Here is an 18,421-nt window from a genome sequence, read left to right as displayed (position 1 = left end):
GCGGGAGGAGGCGGGCGCTGGCGGCGGGGCCGCCCTGCTGCGCCGGGAGAGGCGGCGCTGGCAGCAGCCGAGTGGGCCGCCCCTGGGCGCGCAGCGGGCGGTGGTGGCGGGCGGCTCTGCCCGGCCCGGCTCAGCCCTGCCCGGCTCTGCCCGCGCCTGCCGAGCGCGGGGGGAGCCGCCTCCGCTTCGCCTTTGTGGCCGCGGCTGCCGCGTCGCCGCCGCGGGGCTGCCGGCGCCGGGTCCCCTCCGGCCCCGCGAGCCGCCTGCTGAGGCGGTCGCTGCTGCTGGTGCCGCCGAGCCGGGCGGGAGCTGCGCGGCGCGGCGGCAGCCATGGGGCTGCAGCCCTTGGAGTTCAGCGACTGCTACCTGGACAGCCCCTGGTTCCGCGAGCGCGTGCGAGCGCACGAGGCCGAGCTGGACAAAACGAGCAAGTTCATCAAGGAGCTGCTCAAGGACGGCAAGAACTTGATCGCCGCCACCAAAAGTGAGTGAGCGAGGGCGCGGGGGGCGGCGGCGCCGGGGAAGGGGCTCCCTGCGCGCCCGGGGCCGCCGCGGCGGCCGGGCGGGGCCTCGCGAGGGTCCCGGCCGCCGCAGCCGCCCCCCCTTCCCGGGCTTTACCTCTAAGCCGGTGGCGGCCGCTTTTGTCCGCGCGGGACTAAAGCGCCTTCGGGAGCTACGAGGCTCGTATTTCTGCGGTGGCAGCGCTAGTCGGCAGCTCTGGCTTCGGCCTCTTAAAATTTGGTGTTGACTTTTAGTTTTGCGTTTTACGCCTTGATTATGCATGTATAAAGGCAGCTCTGCTGTGGTTTCGTGGAAATCTTGTTTTTCTGATGAATGCCCGTGTTAATGCACGTTCTTAACATAATATTGTGGTAATGTAGTTTCTTCACTTGAACTTAAGCCGTAGTAGAATAGTCTCCTAAATGTCTGCTAGGATGATTAACTCTACCAATTATCCGACTAAATCACTAATGCAGCACCCTGGCACTGTGACCGCAAAATAGTCTGCATTTTCGGTACCGTGGCAAACTTTTAAAGGCAATGAAGGAGAGGTTTGAAGGTAGCGCTTTTAAGGTAAACCGATGGGGATTTAGCCAGTGGTTTGAGCAGTGCAGCTGCCTGGGTGTGATGAGAATCTTTAAAACTGAGGTAACTTGTTTTATGCAATTGAATTATTTTTTCATATTTTCACCTCTAATGTGGCATGAGTAGCAACGATAGAACTTGCCTCATGTTTTTTCACTTGTTTGTGACTTATTTTTTTGGTTGTTTATTTTCGATTTTTGCAAATCATGTGCATCGTGATGATTAGTGAAATTTGTGACTTGAAGAGTCGGTACTAATCATCTTAATTTGGAGTACAGAGTAAAAAAGTCTTCCTGAAGTTAAATGAAGAAGGTAATAAGAAGTCATTCCATTGCACCTTGCTGCTTCTTTCCAAGCACCTAGAAGGAATATTTTGTTAACTACCAAACCCACTTAGTTTCTTATGTACAGTTTGCACAGAATTTAAGTTGAGAATCTGCAGCTGATGGCAGCAGATGGTAACTTTTATGAGCCTCCAGTCCCCAGCAGCGTCCCATGCCAGTGGCTTTGCCTTGGTTTGTGGTACGTGGCAGGCTTAGCTGCATAGGATGGGAGCCAAGGCACTCTCCTCCTGAGCACAGAGCTGCCTGGGCTGAGCGTGCTTGGTAAAATGCAGCTTAGGGCTGGCTCATAGGAAATACTTAGAGAGTCTAAGTGGCATCCTCTCCAGTGTTTAGACTAAAGAATTTCTTCTGAGATTCTGATTAGAATTTGTCTGCTTGAGTTTAGGTGCTGTGCCTGTGCATCAGTGTGTTTGAGAAGTGGAAACTGAGGTTAAGTCCTTCCTTGCACGTTTTGGGTTTCTGTAGTTGTCTTTCCCTTTCACAGTGCCTTGCATAGCAGGGGTAGAGCAAGCTGAGTGCTCTTCCGCTGCAGCTCCTAAAGCACTGCTGCTGTTCAGGAGGGTTAGAAGATGGAGAAAGCAGAAGGAGCAGTGTAATGCTAAAACCCAAGTGGTCGAGGCACTTTTTCAGAAGACGTTGGCATCTGAGGTCCTGGTTACTGAATATTTGTTCTGAAAAATGGACTCAAGAAGTGGTCTAGATAGAGAGTTGTTCATCCCTGTTAGGGCCACGTTTTCAGCACAGACTGGCTTGCCACAAGTTAGAGAACGTGGTAATGAAACAGGGCACCACTAGAGTTGGGTGAGTTTGTCTTTGTCAACAGATGAGTCAGGTTTTGGAAAAGTGGTTCAGTCTCTTGAATGAGAAATGTCATCTCAAGAATGTCTAAAATATTTTTCTACTTCTAGAGTAAGGTAAATGTAAAAAAAAAAAGTGTAGGAATGAACTGGTTGCACACAGACTGCCTGCATTTTCCTCTCTACTGTTCTCAATATCTTACTCTTTTTATTTTACTTATAAAGCAATATCTTAGGAGAAGTGTTATGGGGATGCCTTAGGTGCGAATAAAACCAGGATTACTTGAATAGGTCCCACTTCCTGTTTAGCAGAAAACACTTTAGGTGACTCAGATGCTGCCTGCACTGGATTATGTCTTGAGACATGGTAAGAAGATACCACTTCCACTCCCTGTAGTCGTAGGAGTTGCCAATGTCTCATAAGACAAACCAGTGACATCTCTGGCTTCCTTCCATTTGTCCCCTCGATTATGTGGGAGTATACTTTCCTCTCAGAACTAAGCAAAATTGGCTTTCCTAATACAGTACTAATTTGCTTAAAAAAAATCATTTGCACTTGTAAATTTTTGAGTTGCCAGTCTCCAGGATGAGGCATACTCCAAATGTTCTTCACACTTTTAAGTCTCAATAGTTTCAAGAATCTGATAGAAAGATAAACAAGGCTGACTCAGAGCTGTCTGTTGTTTCCTGTGTAATGGTTTGAGACACTGAGTTTTCTAGTTCAAACTAAATATTGGAAGAGAGAATAAACAATAGATGGCATAACTGTGAACGAATTCTTCCTTTCATTTTTATTATAGTGTTTTTTTCACTGCTAACGATCAGTAAACACAAGGCAGTACACACATATGCCTTTTAAAATAGAAATATGATATTTCTCAAGGGATTCCAGTCCAGTTAAACAACTGAGGATCAAAATAGTTTATAAATAACTTTTGGATAGAGCTAGTTGTTATTCTGTTGAGAGAAACAATTTAATGGGCTGGTAGGTGGATCCTTATTCTGAAATAAAACATGAGCTTGTGAAATTTGGTTATGAGCTGTTGATATCCTGAAGCTGCAGATTGTTGGCAGCTAAAGAACACACAGGATAAATACTACGCATTTGCCTCCTTATTCTTCTCCTTGTGTTGGTCCAGTTTGTGTTCGCTTGAGACGAGTATGCATTGTCCCTTGGTTGGAGTTCTTGGTATTTTTTTATAGGTGTTGCCCTTTGGAAGTGTTGAAGATCATCTCTTGGCTGAAATGCATCAATAAAAAAAAAAATCATAAGGACAGGATTTCCTATGCCTACCTTGTACACCACATTATTCAAATACTGTTATTATTAGGAAAACTTGTGCTAGAATCCAGAGGAGCCACCTTCACTTGTGCCCGGAGAAACTTGCTCATCAGCAGCCTGATTATGCAATTTTTACTAAGGTGAATCTGTGTCTCTTTAGTGTTGTGCACAACCTATTTTGGCTGAGAACAGGGTAACTGCTGCTATACCATGAAGTTTGGCTTATGAAATAATGTTCTGAAAGATGGCCATTGTTTTTGGTGCAGGAGAGGAGGAAATATGTATTTTCAACAACCAGTCTCTGCAGGCAGTGTGCTAAGACATCTAGTGGCTTTTATTGCCCTTTTTTTTTTTTTTTTTTTTTTTTTTCTTATATTTTGCAGGAGAGCCATTCTTTGCACTCTTCCAGAAAGAGAGAAAAAAACAACCAACCAAACAACAAAAAACCCAAATCTCTTTCATCTGTAGAAACAGTTTGTTGAGTTATTGCTAATTATTACTGAAGAATGTGTGAGGACTTACTATGGGAAGTGTTTTGTGTGCCTGGAAAAAAAAATAATAGTGTTTTCTTTTTCCTTCCCGTTGACATATTCTTAGTTATTAGTCACAGTTCTTTTACAGGTTTGCCATCAAGAAGATAAGCAGGCTGGAAATCATGTTGACAGTGGAAATAAAGCTCTTCCTAATTCCATCCCTGACCACTCAGGATAAGGATATGTCTTTCTTTTAAAGAAGTTGATTGGAGGGAAGAAGGGAAAAAAAAAAAACCAACAACAACAACAAAAAACCCTAATGCAAATCCAGAACCCAATTAAATGTCTGAGTTGATCAGACGCATATCTTTTGGCCTGCTCTCTTAGACCAACCAACCTGTATAACATACTAGGTGGCCTTTTAGTCTGTCCCAATAAGGATGTCCTTAGACTATTGTAATTTTTCGTAACAACGCAGGATGACAGGCAGTTTGAGATAGAAACTTAAGAGCCCTGTAAGAAAGGCCTATTTATGTTAACATAATTGAGTGTCGATTTTCTCTTTCCAGCAAGCTAATCATCCCTGCTTCGGCCTAATTAATATGGACAGTGACTAACTCCCTGTCTTCCCTTCCCCCCCAAGTTGTAGATAAAGTTACTGTACAAAGGTTAGGGAAGTATTTTCTTTTAAGAAAATACACCATAAAATATTACATTTAGCTCCAGCCAAAGTAAGACATAAGCTGCTGTGTCAGTAGCTATAAAAACTGTCAGGATCATTCTGTGGAGGATGCAAGTTTGTCATCTTAAATCATATCTTTTTAACTTGGTTACTAGCTAACTCCACTACTGCCTTTGTTCTGTAGAGCCATGGAACCATGGTTCACCTTTCTTTTCTTTTTTCTTCTTCTGAAAGAGCATCCTGCTACTCAACTGAAGTATGTGACTTCATAAAATAGCTGCTAGTACATAAATTTTCTTGGTGGCAAGAGATTTGATAGATGATTCTTGATGGTTCCACCTATGATTATTTTATGGAAATATGTCAGTTTTCCACTTAAGATCAATGATGTGAATGGGCATTGAAGAAGACATTGGCACTTAGTGTCATTGTTAGTTCTCAGGTTAAGAAATCATTGGAAATAAGTCTGTTAGATTGTATTGGAAGGTTCATTTTCATGTTGGTTTTGTCTTTTTTAATGACAAGCTTTGGAAATGTAGTATTGAATTTTATATAATCTGAATCCATTTTAGGAGTTTAAAAAAGGATGCAGCTGTGCTACAGTCCGCACAGTAAAAACTGAAGTTGTAAAACTGTAACTGAATAAAGAAAAATGATTCCGCTGCTAAGACTGCAGGAATATTCTAGTTCATACTAAGATTAGTATGTTGGTTAACTATATATTGCAAATATGCTGCAAGTTTGAATAAACAGAGCTCATGACACTTAAAGCAGTTTTGAAGTCTGTTTAAAATGATTATCAGGGCTTCATAGTCTTTATCTCACATAAAGAAATTCTGCCTCACTGTACTGATCTTTTTTTATATGGGGCTAGAGAAGATCGTCCCAAACTGTTCTTTTTTTTTTTTTTTTTTTTTTTTTTTGATAGTAAGAGCTGTACTTATCACATTATCCCTCAATGCGTGGATGTTTTTTAATATTCTATAATTAATATATGTATTTCACTTAGACTTTTTGCTCTTTTGCTCCTTTGTTTTACAATGCCAACTTTAATAATAGGTTCTGATAGGCCATGGTTTTTTTTCAGGGGAATTTTTGTGACTTACTAATGTTTCATGGGATTTCCTTTAGGGTTTAAAGTTTAGAAATTCTCTCTAATGCTACTTTTTTTTCCAAGTCTGGCTGATCGTACTACGACAGTTGTTACAGAGATGTCATGACACACTGTGCCTTGACTATCCTTTCAATGTCTTTATGTTTTTTGAGGTTGGGTATTAGGATACTATGATCAACTGAATAATTTTCTGGAATATCTGGTAAATGTAAAATATATTCTCAGATGATTTTGAGCACATATTGGGAGAACCGTTAAGAAACTACTGTTTGTAGCATTTGTCTTATCTCTCTTCTGGTGATTGCTGCCACCCACAGTAGTTGAAGGTTTTAATCAGTGCCCAAAATCTGTCTTGTTGTTAAGTCAAACCCACCTTCTTTGACAGTTTAAACTAAGCCACCCAATTTTGTAAAGAAATAGTTGAGATAGGCAGATGTGTGCTCTATCCTGCCAGCTCCTATGGAGGCTATACCCTGTGAATGTGACTGTGGTAGAAGAAAATACAGCTACTGTTTTTATCTTTCTGATAGTCTTAACATGTCATTTTGTCAGTCACCAGAAAATGAACCTTTTGAAGCGCATTGATCCTTTGAAAATGAAACACTCAATTTTATATTGGTATTTTTTTTCCATGTTAAAATGTCAGATTAAATACTCTCTATGTAGCAAAAAAATGTGGCTGTATTGACAAGCACAGTTATAAGGTGACTGACTGCTTCTCTAGCTTTGTCAGTTCAGCACTTCTGGGTGCTTTCAAACTGAATCTGACTTTCTTCCAGAATAATATTTTTGCTTATAAACACTCTTGCTATGTGGTAATGTTACTGCACTTTTATTGTGCATCTTACATCTTTATTTTTTCAGTTGTTTTAAAATGAACAGTTTTAAATTCCTGTTATGCCTCTGTCTGGCTCTTGTGATGTTCCAGCAAATCCAGCACCTTTGGCAAAATAAATAAAACTACATAGGCATTTTGCATCCTTTGTGATTTTATTTATTTATTTTACTTCCAGTTACAGTTGCACTATAGTAATCCCCAAATCAGACTCTTCTCTGTCCCGTGGCCAGTGATTTTTACGGGACACACATGTGTGTCTGGTGGCATCAGACATGCCCTGCAGCTGAGATTTGGGAGCAAGACACCTGGCTAGAGGACACTCCACTGTGGTGGGGAAGGGATCAAGCTCATCAGCTGTGTAAATTTCCTTCTTGCACTTGTTTCTTTCCTCTTACAGCAGTGTTTAGGTATGTTTTTTTGGAGGAATGAGGCTAGGCTCAGAAATTCAGCTCAAATTTCTCTGTAATGTAATAAACTGAGAAAACATGTGTTACTCTCTTGAGTCTTATGTGTGGGGTCTTCTGTTTGGATGAGCTTTGCTGAGGGTAAGATGAGCTTTTTGTTAGAGTAAGATTGAAGGAGGTTGGGACCTAGGTAAGTCAGGAGGCCACAGTTTCAGATAAACTGAAATATTTTCTCTGACTTGGAAAGACTCATCTGTCCCCTGCAGAAACCAACCACTTGGGAACTCTGGTGGTGGTATTTCTAAGCCGTGCCTAAGCAGTGTGATCTGTTCTGAGGAAGTGATCTCTGGAAATGCCCTCCTGGAGGGTTAGATTGGCAGTTTGGAAGATGCATGAGAAGGGTTGTGTCTGTATCTGGCCTCATTCCCATGATGACTGATGTAGCTGAAAATCAGTTGTAATGTCTAAATTTAAGAAGTAGAGCTCCTTTAAGCTAATATCCTAGCTGCAAACATAAGTTTGAAAATCTCTAACTGATACCAGTCAGATGTGATCATTTTTGTTTACTTCTCTGGAAATTCTGTCTTCCTTCTCTGGTAACCAGTTTTTACACGTCAGTAGTTGGAGTGTGGCTGAAGTATGAATTCCTCCTCTTTTTTTTTTTTTTTTAATTGCTACTATATGTTTGCTGCCACTCCTGAGGGTGTTTCAATAGTGGAAACATTTTCTTATGTCTACAAGTTAAATTAAATAAAGGGGTGAACTTTTCATCTGTCATACAAGCAGATTTTTATCTAGCAGTAAGCACAATATATGCTTTGTGTCCATACAGCATGTATGCATCTTACGTACATAGATCACTACTCCTTTTGCAACTTGTTTGACTCTTTCACTGTGTAATTTGGGGAAAACAAATGAGCCCCCTCTCCCCCCCCGCCAACACACACACAAGGCGTATTTCGTGCCAAACAAGTGACTTAATAAAAAAGCTTCTTCCCATAAAGGCCAAAGTTGTTTTGTCTTTTCTTATAATTGGTAGTTTTATGATGTGGATAAGAAAGCAAGAGAAGTGACTTGGACAAACTCTTCATCTTTTCATCACTCTCTTCCCAATGCTGTTTAAGCTCATGCCTCAAAGATTTGGTGAGGCTTGATTATGAGGTGTTTCACAAATACTGAAATGTCAGAGTAGTGTTGAGCATTGGTCCCTTTTGCAAAGGAACAAGCCAGAGTGCACTCGCTACTTTTTGTTCTGTAAACAGTAATTGAGTGGTACTTACAAAGGCTCTCTCTTTAGCTCCTCTTCAAGTAAATTAGCTTACAATAGATTCTGATAGGAGAATGTATTGTGTTCTCCTATATTTTACTTCATCTTACTGAGATGCTTTAGACAGTGTGGAGGGCAGTATGAACCCAGAAAATAGTTTTCCTGATCTTGCTATGCATGTTATTTAAGTGGAAATTTAAGTCGCAGTTCAACTTTTCTAAAGTTGATAGCATACAGTCATTCACTTTTGATGGAAATATTAATTTATAAAGGAAAATTAGGACAGACCAATTTTGTTATAATGCTATCTGAAGTGTGATGTTTGCAGAGAAAGTGTTGATACTTTATTGAGAGTTGGCATTGCTGGCGTCAATGCATTTGAAAATAAAATTAGCAATCGAGATGTCAGTCAAGAAAAGTAACAGTCTTGTTTTGTCTGAAACAAACAACTGGATTACATTAGAGTATTTTTGTTTGTTTTCTTCCAGCTTATGTCTGGTATATAGTAGAATTTCTGTAAATGGAAATTGACAGTGTTTTAAAAGAAGTATGCAAGAGAAACAAACAAGCAAAATGCATTCTGCTACATAGTAAAACAAACATAAAAGCAAACCCCAAACACTTATACCGCAAAATCATCAAGCAAAACCCAAGCATTCTATTGGGATTTAACTTCAATCCTTACTTAGCTAAAGATTTTGTATAAACTTTCTAGGTTGAGTAGCTGTTATGATAGCTATAACTAGCTTGCATCCTGAAGGTTTGTGTGTAAAACAAAAAAAAAGGAATGTATGCTTCTCATGTCTCAGACTTGAAATCTTTTTTCAAATATTTTGTTTTTAAGTCTGAACAGAATTACCTTTGGAGTAAGGAATCATTCTACATCATGGAAACTTTTTTTTAAAGCCTTCTCTTTAAATTTATCTTTTAAATATAGAAAATTCTTACATTTTAATAATAATTAGGAGCTGATCTTCCACGTCATGAGAACATTATTGAATAGCCTTATTGGAACATTGCTTCCAGGATGCTATTCTTAGTGTCCTAGCCGAAAGAGATAGGAGCAGCTGCTGCATTGCACTGAGTGCTCAGCTGGGTGGGCCGGGATGGCATTCCCAAAGGGACAAGCAGCACTTGGGGAAGTCAGGAGGGAATTTTGCTGGGAAATAGTTGAGAGCAACTCAATGGCTTGTGAATGTGTCCTCTTTTCTCTCTTGTAGAGTTCTACCTTCTGAGAAGTCTTTGTAGAGTGGTTTTTTAGATTCACAGCTGTTGGAGGGTGCTGCCTTGCTCACCCAGTTTCGCGTTTTTAGCTGTCTATCGTGGTTTAAAAAAAAAGAGAGAACGCAAATATATTTGAATGTGTTAGCTTGGTTAATAAGTAAGATAATGTAAGAAGGAAAGGTGCAGTTGCATGGATTTTAGTACATGCTAGCATGAGGGTCCTCTGGAGAGCTGAGGTTACAGCTACCAGGAAGAAATAAAAGCAGAATCAGTTTTCCTTCCTGAACCATGTACCTCTAGTCTCTGCTAGGGTTTTGAAAGACCTCTGTGCACTCCCCTCTCTTCTTTCCACTCAGTCTTCTTTTTTTTCCCCATTTATTTATTTATTTATTTATTTATTTATTTATTTATTTATTTTTAGTTTCCTTTTTGCTTCCTGCAACTGCCAGTGCTATTTCCTACTAAGTAGCAGGTTGCTCTAAAAAGAGTAAGACTAGGAAGAGTGCTGTCCATGGAAAATGAGAGCTGCCCTTTGGTGGCAGTGCTGCAGGCCACTTGTGCTACCGAGGAGAGCCTCTTTGTTGGTAAATTGCAAATAAAGCCAATAGACATGTGACTCCCCCATTCACTCCACCCCAAGTGAATTGCCATACCTCCTCTCTGTGGGGTGGTGTAGTATTTCGAGATCCTTTATGCCACAGAGGTAAGATATATAATTATCATTCTAGATGGATATGAAATATGATAGGGAGTACTGAGAGTTACTGCTTTTATATATACACACACCTTCTATGGTGCTGAAGAAAAATGTGGTGTTTACATATGGTTATGACTAAGGATTCTGTGTATCCTTAAGTTTGAAATAATTAAGGAAATTCTCCTTTACTGAATTCTTGCTTTGACCTATGATAGTACAGTAAACTGCTTGGTGTGGGATAGTTTTGGATATAATTCCGTCATTTAGATTTACCACTGGGAAAAGTAGTTGGAAGGAACTATGAGCATGAAATATCAGAAAAAATACAGATATGATAACTATCAGTCCAATTCCAGCCTGCTTAAAATTCTTGATAATGACTTTCCAGTGCTCTGTTTGTAGCATTGTTTCTTCTGTCATGTAAACTATGTACAATCTAATATGCATAAATAGGAGATTACTCTTAAACAAAGGAAACCATTAACCTACATATCACTTGAAAATATCTGAAATACATAATGTGTTTTAGATGTTAATCTCTCAATGCCCTGTGTGGAAGGTTGGCTGCTAATTCTGTTTACAGATGGCTGAAGTGAGAGACATAGTGATTAGACAAGATTGCACATTGAGTTTTTATTGGAGCTGGAGTTAGTAATTAGTTAGGAGGTCCTGACATATTTAACCTTGTTATCAGTGAATTAGAATATCTCTTTTTGTAAGATAAATTGCAGAAGTCGGCATTGTGTTGTGAATCCTGTCACTGCTTTAGATTATGCCTCTACCAGCTGAATTCTCTAAATGATAAACGGAACTGTTTGGGACTGGGGCTTTCATATTAGAAAGAGGTATGTTAAGTTTTAAATGCCTGATCTTAGCACACAGACATTAAATAATAATTTCACAAGGTGCTGATGATATGTGCTTGGTTCTCTTTATGTTCTGAAATACTGAGAGAAAGCCTGAGGTTGTACTTACCTTGATGGTTCTGCCAGACTCGGTAATATGTGGGCTTCTGCTGGCCTGAAATGTATCCTAATCTCGCCAGTCAATTCCAGAACTGTATTCATTCAGGCAATTTACAGAGCCTCAGCTGATCTGGGTACATGGGCTTTGGCTTATCCCAACCTTCCGTGGCACCTAACAGCTCATGCCAGCTGCAGCCAGAGGCTGCTGTCACACCCTGTACCTGTGCTGACATTGGTGCTGGCACTGGCAGTGTTTCAGTGAAATAAGCCTGCCCCAAGCTCATACTTGCCTAAGTCTGTCAGAGATGCAGTTTAGCCAGCTGTGCACTTCCAAATTCACTGTCACTGCTGGTTCACTTTTCTTTTTGCCCTAACTCTGTGGCCCTACGAACTCAGTTTCTATCCTAGCAGGTGGTTACTATTGAGACCTAAATTTAGCTCTGAATTGTTTCTTCTGAACCAAATTTTAATCCTAATTTGGTGTCTGCAGCCTTTAGCTGATACAAGCCAAAGAAGGAAACTTTCCCTGAGAGTGCCAGCATCTCTCATTGTTTGCTTGCCTTGTTGAACTCAGCTGACTATTCCTGCTGGTTGCTACTCAGCTCTAAACTAGATTCTTGGATCCTTCTTTCTGAGTCTTCACAGTAGTAACTAGTAACAAAAGAAAATTATCTGAAAACCCCACATCATGCTTTCTCTTGAGTAATTTTTCCTCTTAAATTAGGCATTGTGACTGAAACATTTAAGCATTTTGGATTGATATTTCTGCCTCAAAACCTATGCTAATATGGTTAATATTTATATTGTGGTAAAATGAGCTTGAAATGGTGTTTATGTGAACTAACATGATAACATGAATGATCCTTCATTCATGGTAGAAGATGAAGAGAAGAAGAATCTATTGACTATAGAAACTTCTACTTTGGTACAGACATCATGTTTGGCCTTTTTTTAAACAGGTTGTTCTTTGAATGGCGTCACTTAAAGTTGAGGGCATTATAACCTGAAGCACTGTTTGTCAAACTAATATAGAAACCTGCACAACTGGAACAATTAAAAGCAGTGTCATTTCTGTAGCTGTCAACATTTAAAAAGAAAATTTCATATGCTTGATTGTAAACATGACAGGCAGTAGTTTTTATACATCATGGGTCAATGAATTTGTGACAGTACTTTTAATGGCTTGCTGGCTCTCAATTATATAAAGTAATTTATGGAGAAAACGGTCAGCAAAACCGAGCTTTAGTGAGCTGGGTGAGATTTGTTATTCACAGCGCTTTGCTAGGGCTTTAGCGAGTGCAGCATTTGTTGAACGATGTGAAAGACCTTGTCAAGCTGTCTGCAGTAATTAGTTCTGACATAGCTAATACCTGAAATTCAGGCTGGGCAGTCATGTGGCCAAGTCATGGACAGACAGCAGTGAATATGTTTGTGTTGAGCTGACTATGTTATTTTTGGGGAGGGCCTTGCATTAAGATCATTTAGAAGAGTTGGGTAGATACTTTATCTATTGTATGCTGAAATTATGAAATTATGGTTCTTCTAAGCCATGGTTGTTTATATATTTAATTGTTGCATAGGAATATTTTTCATTTGAAAACAAGAAAAGTTAGTAATGGTATCTATAATGTGCCACACAGGTTGATGTAGGCTGAGTGACTGATAGTCACTAGAAGTGTCTGCATTGTCAGTCTTTCCAAGTGCTGGGGAATTCAAAGTTGGTAACATTTAACTGTTTTTCTTTCTCTTACTTTTAGCAATGACTTTCAGGGTTTCTCTTTTTTATAATGTTGGATTAAGTAACACTCAGGTGTGTACTATGTTGGGTTCTGCTGGTACTTTCTTCTGTGACAGGGAAGCAGGTTTAGGAGAGGAAACCAGCTAAAACAGAAGTGTGTGAAACTGCTGATGTGTTTGATGTGATGATAGCTGATACCATGGATACCATTACCAAGATAATTTCACTGTCCCTTTAGAAGAAAAATCCTCTAGTGACTTGAAATTTCCATTGCTACTTCTTGGTTTAATTTCCCACAATCAGAAGAAAAAGTGTATTATTCAAGGGAAAAAACATAGTAAGTGAATATGCTCAGAAAGAGACGTGATTGCTTTCAAGTTAACCATTTGCTAAAGTGTCTTTATGATTTTTTCACTCTGTTTTTAAATTTGGTTGGCATTTTTCTTTGTTAGCTCATGAAAACAAAGAAACAAAAAAGAAAATTGCACTTGAAGAAAGGGGGAAATCAAATCCTTCTCTGACATTTTTCTGAACTAGGTATTCCTCCAGGTAGCAGAAATCACACAACCCGAGTAAAACAGATTAATGTTTTGTTTGGAGCAACAAGATGGTTTTCTGAATTACTGCAGTCAAATAATGTTTTGAATCTAGAAACACTAAAAAAAAAAAAAAAGGAATGAGCTTGTGACTGGTTTGCACTAGATGTAGTTTCCTTTTTTATATTTTTATTTTTATACTTCCAGATTTCTCAAACTCTTTCAAACTCTGACCAAAAAGAGAATACGAATGTCTGAAAGCACTTTGAATGCATCAACACTACAAAAAAAAAAAAAAAAAAAAAAAAAAAAAAAANAAAAAAAAAAAAAAAAAAAAAAAAAAAAAAAAAAAAAAAAAAAAAAAAAAAAAAAAAAAAAAAAAAAAAAAAAAAAAAAAAAAAAAAAAATCCAAGACACAGCTAGCTTTACAGGCGTATAGAGCTATGGGTTCCAACCACTCACCTGGCTCCTGTGCATCCTATTCTTTATTACATAAGCCGGCTGTGAGACCGCTTCAGTGCTTGGCCATGCTATAAGTAGTTAGAGGATCCCTTGGTCCTGACATTGCTGAAAAAAGTGTTAATTCTGGTGTGTTGTATCATCAATACCTGGCCCTGTATCAAATAACTAGAAGATAAATTAGAACAAGTACTTGCCTCTTGCACCATTTGTTTTTTTTGGCTGTATGACAGAATTTTTGTTAAGTTGCATCATGGTAATTGGTATAATTTTGTATAAACAATACAGTGTTACTATTGATGTTTTCCCAAAAGTATTGCAGCCTTTTTTTTTTTCTTGTCTTCTTATTCCTGTGACTTTTTTATTATTACCATGTATAAATTAACATTTTCAATGAAATGGAATTTTTTTACTTGTTTGTAAATACTGATTACAGAAATAGTTCTTAAGAGTTAACAATGTGAACATACTAGAATACTGTCTTTAGAAGACTTGATTTCTGCCCTCCTCCCCCCCCCCCCCTTTTTTTTGTTTTTTTTTTTTTTTTTTTTTAACTTCCACCTTTTTAGTTTTTTTCCCCCCCCCCCCCCTTTTTTTTTTCCCTGAGGATTGTTTGCCATAGGTGCTGGAGAGCACTATAATGCCTGCCGGTTTTGCTAGTTTGCATCTAATCTATGTGCTGTGAGCAGAGTAAGCAGAATTAATGTGGAAGGAGATTGCCTAATATCTAGTGAAATTTCCCTCCTCCAAATTAGTTGAATCATACTAATAGTATAGAAAAGACTAACCAGTGTTTCTGGAAGTTTTATATGGAGTTTGGCTGTCAAAACAGGTATACTGAGCAAGTGATAGAGCATGAGATATAGGAGCAGAAACTTTAACTTCTTCCTCTAATTAAAGGCTAGTAAAGAAAATGCCAGAGGGCTGAAAATGCAGCTATAAGCAAATTAAACTGTTTTTAGCTTTCATGAATCCTAAGTTACTAGGAAGATATTAAGCTACAGGATCTCCTTCTCATCTAATGTTAGGAAAACTAAGGCATAGTGTGAATAAGTGATTTGGATGAAGTTTGTGTGTTTGCTGGGAAGTAAAACAGTCTCTGTCTTCAGTTTTGTTCTTTCACTTGTTGTGTTAAGAGAGCTGTCTCTTAAAAATATGCAAGATGGGTCACTTCCAGAAGGGTATGATTGTCTTAGTATGCTGTCCATCTTCAGCAATATTTTCCATCTACCTGTACATCCTGCACAAGTCCGGGGATGGGTGTTTACATAGCATGGTGGTCTCATATTTACTTGTGGAATTGCATTAGTGCATAAGGGAAGAGGCTGGAACAAGCTAGCTCGTGGTACACATTGGTCAGTGATTTCAGGTTGTTGTTCAAATGTGGTTTTTTTTGCTTAAATCACCAACTTGATGTTTCTGTAATGCAATATTTCTTGGAAAATAAATCCTATTGGTGTCACATGTACATGTTTTGAGTATGTCACAAATAATGTCTCTGATCTGGCAGCATTAAAGAAAAAGTTTTTTTTTTTCTTCCATTCTAAAAGAAATTCTCTTTGCACATGTGGTCCTTTAATGTTGCTAATGGGTCGAGTACCTTGGATTCAAAGACTTTAGAGCATGATTTATGAAACAATCTACTAGGGAACTAAGTAATACTTTTCTGCGTGTATTTGTTTCAGCCCTTGAAGAAGCAAACTTTGTGTTTCAATCACTTCCAACTTCATCATCACATTTTGTGCTTATCTCTTTTTGGAAATATTCAGTGAACCTGGACTTGGACCTGGAAAGGGAGGTTCCTTTCTGCATAGAGGCTTTTTTCCAGCCTAAACACTCTGTGGTCACACGTATGGGGGTTATCTTCTTGAGTTTGAACTTTGTTCTGCCTTTTTTATATATTAAATGCTTCGGAAACAACAAGCAGAAGTTAATGAAAGTATGTCATTAATGTTTAGCTCTAAAATGGAAACTAGCTGTTCTAGAGGAGATATATTTTGCATAACACAGCACCAAGGTAACTGGCTGGACTTGTCTGGTCTTCTTCGGAGCTGCTAGACTACTTTCACCAGGGAAAATAAGTGGAGGAAGAAGGGTGGAAGCTGCTTGCTCTTTCCTGTTTTGTGGCACAAATATTCCAAGAAAAGTTATAAGAAGATAGAAATGTCATTCAGTGAAACAGGCGTGCTGTTTGTCTCAGAATTCTGTAACAGAATCTCTTGTTTGAGTCCCTGTTAGTGGTATCCTTCTATGTCATGAATGTGAAGAGTTTCAGTGTGTTAACACATACCTCTGTGTGTGTGTTTGTGTGTACATATATATACGTTGATACTGGCATAAAGCCAAACTCATCCTGATGCTCTGCAGCACATATCTAAATCAGAGATTACAGAATTGTAAAAAAAAAGGGAGATTCAAGGAATGGCAAAGAGCCATACCTGATAGCTTTTTTTTTTTTTTTTTATGCTACTAGTTGTCCAATGGACACCAGTTGGATAACCACTAGAACAAGGTAGTCCTACATCTCTAAAGCTTTACCCATAGGGTGAATCCTGACCTAGAACACCACTTTAAAAGCAAAGTATCCTTAATTGCTGAAGCTAATCATCATTAAAGGCTTAATGTTCTTTGTTACGTAGTTTCTGCATCTGATCCTTCCTGAGATTTTCATACAAGAGTGGCTGTGATCTGTGCTGGACAATGAAAAATGATACACTGTGGTAGTGTGACTTTTTTTTTCTTCCTTCCTTTATGTAGTAATCCTAAAATATACTAGTAAGACTTGGTACAAGCTTAGGCTACTTGTGTACTCTCTGAAGAATTTTAAGACTTGTAAGGGTTTATATGCAGAACTACATAGTTTACCTTCTTTAAGTCTGAATAATAGGGGCAAGGAAGACTATGAGAACCCCTTATGGGAGGAGTTTTAATTTTAATGTCTGGTAGTTATGCTTCAAAGCTGTATTAGTGTAAATACTATATTCCTTAAAAAATTCTGTTCAGAATAGTAATGTTGGCAATAGGGTGATGTTTTATATCCTTTTATACATTTTTTAAACCTTGCCTCCGTATATGGTTATGGTGCCTGTCCATTCTCCCTATAATAACTTTTGAGCTTGTTGAATTACAATCAAATAGGAATAGGCCTGGGAAGGAGATACAAGATTATTCTGCGTTTCACTCAATTTTTTATACTGTTCTTTGATTGAACGGAACTAGAATGAATGGCTTCTGGTTTCTTTATGGGAGTTTAAGCATGCTTGACTTTTGAGTGTGTCTCATTGATTCCTTGCAGTGTAGCATGTTAAATGCTGTGACCCTGTAGGTCACAAATTTTTAAACTTGGGCAACATTATCTTTAGACTTTCTGAGGATCATCAAGGATAATTGCTGATATCGAAACAGTTATATGAGGGTGTTCAGTACTCTTCTGAGGACTAGCTGTGGGCCATATCATGTCTTGGAAGTCTGCCAGTGGTTTCTTGGACTGCAGTGTGTTAGAAGCTGTTCTAACTGGTTTTCATCGTTAGGGCTAGCTCTTAAGCTTCTGCTTCCTATCCAAACAAACAAATGTCCTTCCCAGCTGTTGTCTGCCAATGCCTTCTCTGAACACTTCAGTGTGTCAACTATTTCCATGCCTTATTGCCATATGTGGTAGATTGAGGAACACTAGCGCCGTCATTTTACAATTATGGAAATTGATTGCATAATCCCAGAGCAACAGTGCCACAGAAGTGAGATTCAAAACTAGGATTCCTGACTCCTCCTGTCTGTCAGACCATATGGCCTTTTGTGGCAAACAAGAGTTTTGAATTATCCAAGAAAAGATCGGAACAAATGAAAATGTGCATGATTTGTCTAGCTATAGAAGATCTTTCCTCTTTCATCCAAAAAATACCTGTCTGCTTTTCAAAGCTTACCATGGAGTAATTGTTTCACAGTATCCTACTAATTATGTTTGGATTTTAGTACATGCTTGTTGAGAGCTGCAGAGTAGCTCTTAAGCATGCTCTTGTTGCAGGATTGAACTTGATGCAGCAGAGCATTGTCCTGCCCAGGGACAGCAATGTGTTGTTGATTCCCAAGTGCTAGGAAGGTTTCCGATGAAGTTTGTGTTCCAAAAAAGCACAAAGTAGCCATTCCCAAAGTAGAAATAAAATTCCTTTTTTTTTTTTTTTTTTTAAGAAAGCATAGGAGGGATAGGAGGGTGTCCATATGGTCTAACTGTCTATGTAACTGTACACACAACACAACTCTTATGTGCCTGCGTGTGTTTTTAAAACTAAGGTATTTAAATTACAGTGGCACTTGGAAGGAAGGAAGGAATGAGATGAAATGCCTAGTTTGTACTCTGAATGCCAGATGGTAACCTTGATAGTTTTTTGTCTGCTTAGCAGGACTGAACAGGGTTTAATGTCCAATCTGAGGGGAATGTGTTTTTGCCTTATGTTATAGTTGCTCCAGAACTTGCTAAAGCAGTTTCAATAATTCTTTTTTTTTTTTTTTTTTTTTTTT

At 38.8% G+C, this 18,421-nt stretch overlaps 1 protein-coding gene across 1 annotated transcript in view; it reads left to right on the top strand.

Annotated features, from left to right (window-relative positions):
• Positions 1–317: 317 nt before the first annotated feature.
• The window catches only part of ARHGAP10 (Rho GTPase activating protein 10), a 122,838-nt gene continuing 104,734 nt past the window's right edge, over positions 318–18,421 (top strand). Inside the window, exon 1 of the mRNA XM_026042645.1 lies at positions 318–484. Coding sequence (XP_025898430.1) covers positions 331–484 — 154 coding nt within the window. The 5' untranslated portion in view covers positions 318–330. The remainder of the gene's footprint in view (positions 485–18,421) is intronic.

Source organism: Nothoprocta perdicaria, unplaced genomic scaffold, assembly GCF_003342845.1.
Source record: "Nothoprocta perdicaria isolate Ctin4 unplaced genomic scaffold, notPer1 scaffold_31, whole genome shotgun sequence".
Taxonomy (NCBI): Eukaryota; Metazoa; Chordata; class Aves; order Tinamiformes; family Tinamidae; genus Nothoprocta; species Nothoprocta perdicaria.
This window is presented reverse-complemented; position numbering and strand designations above follow the sequence as displayed.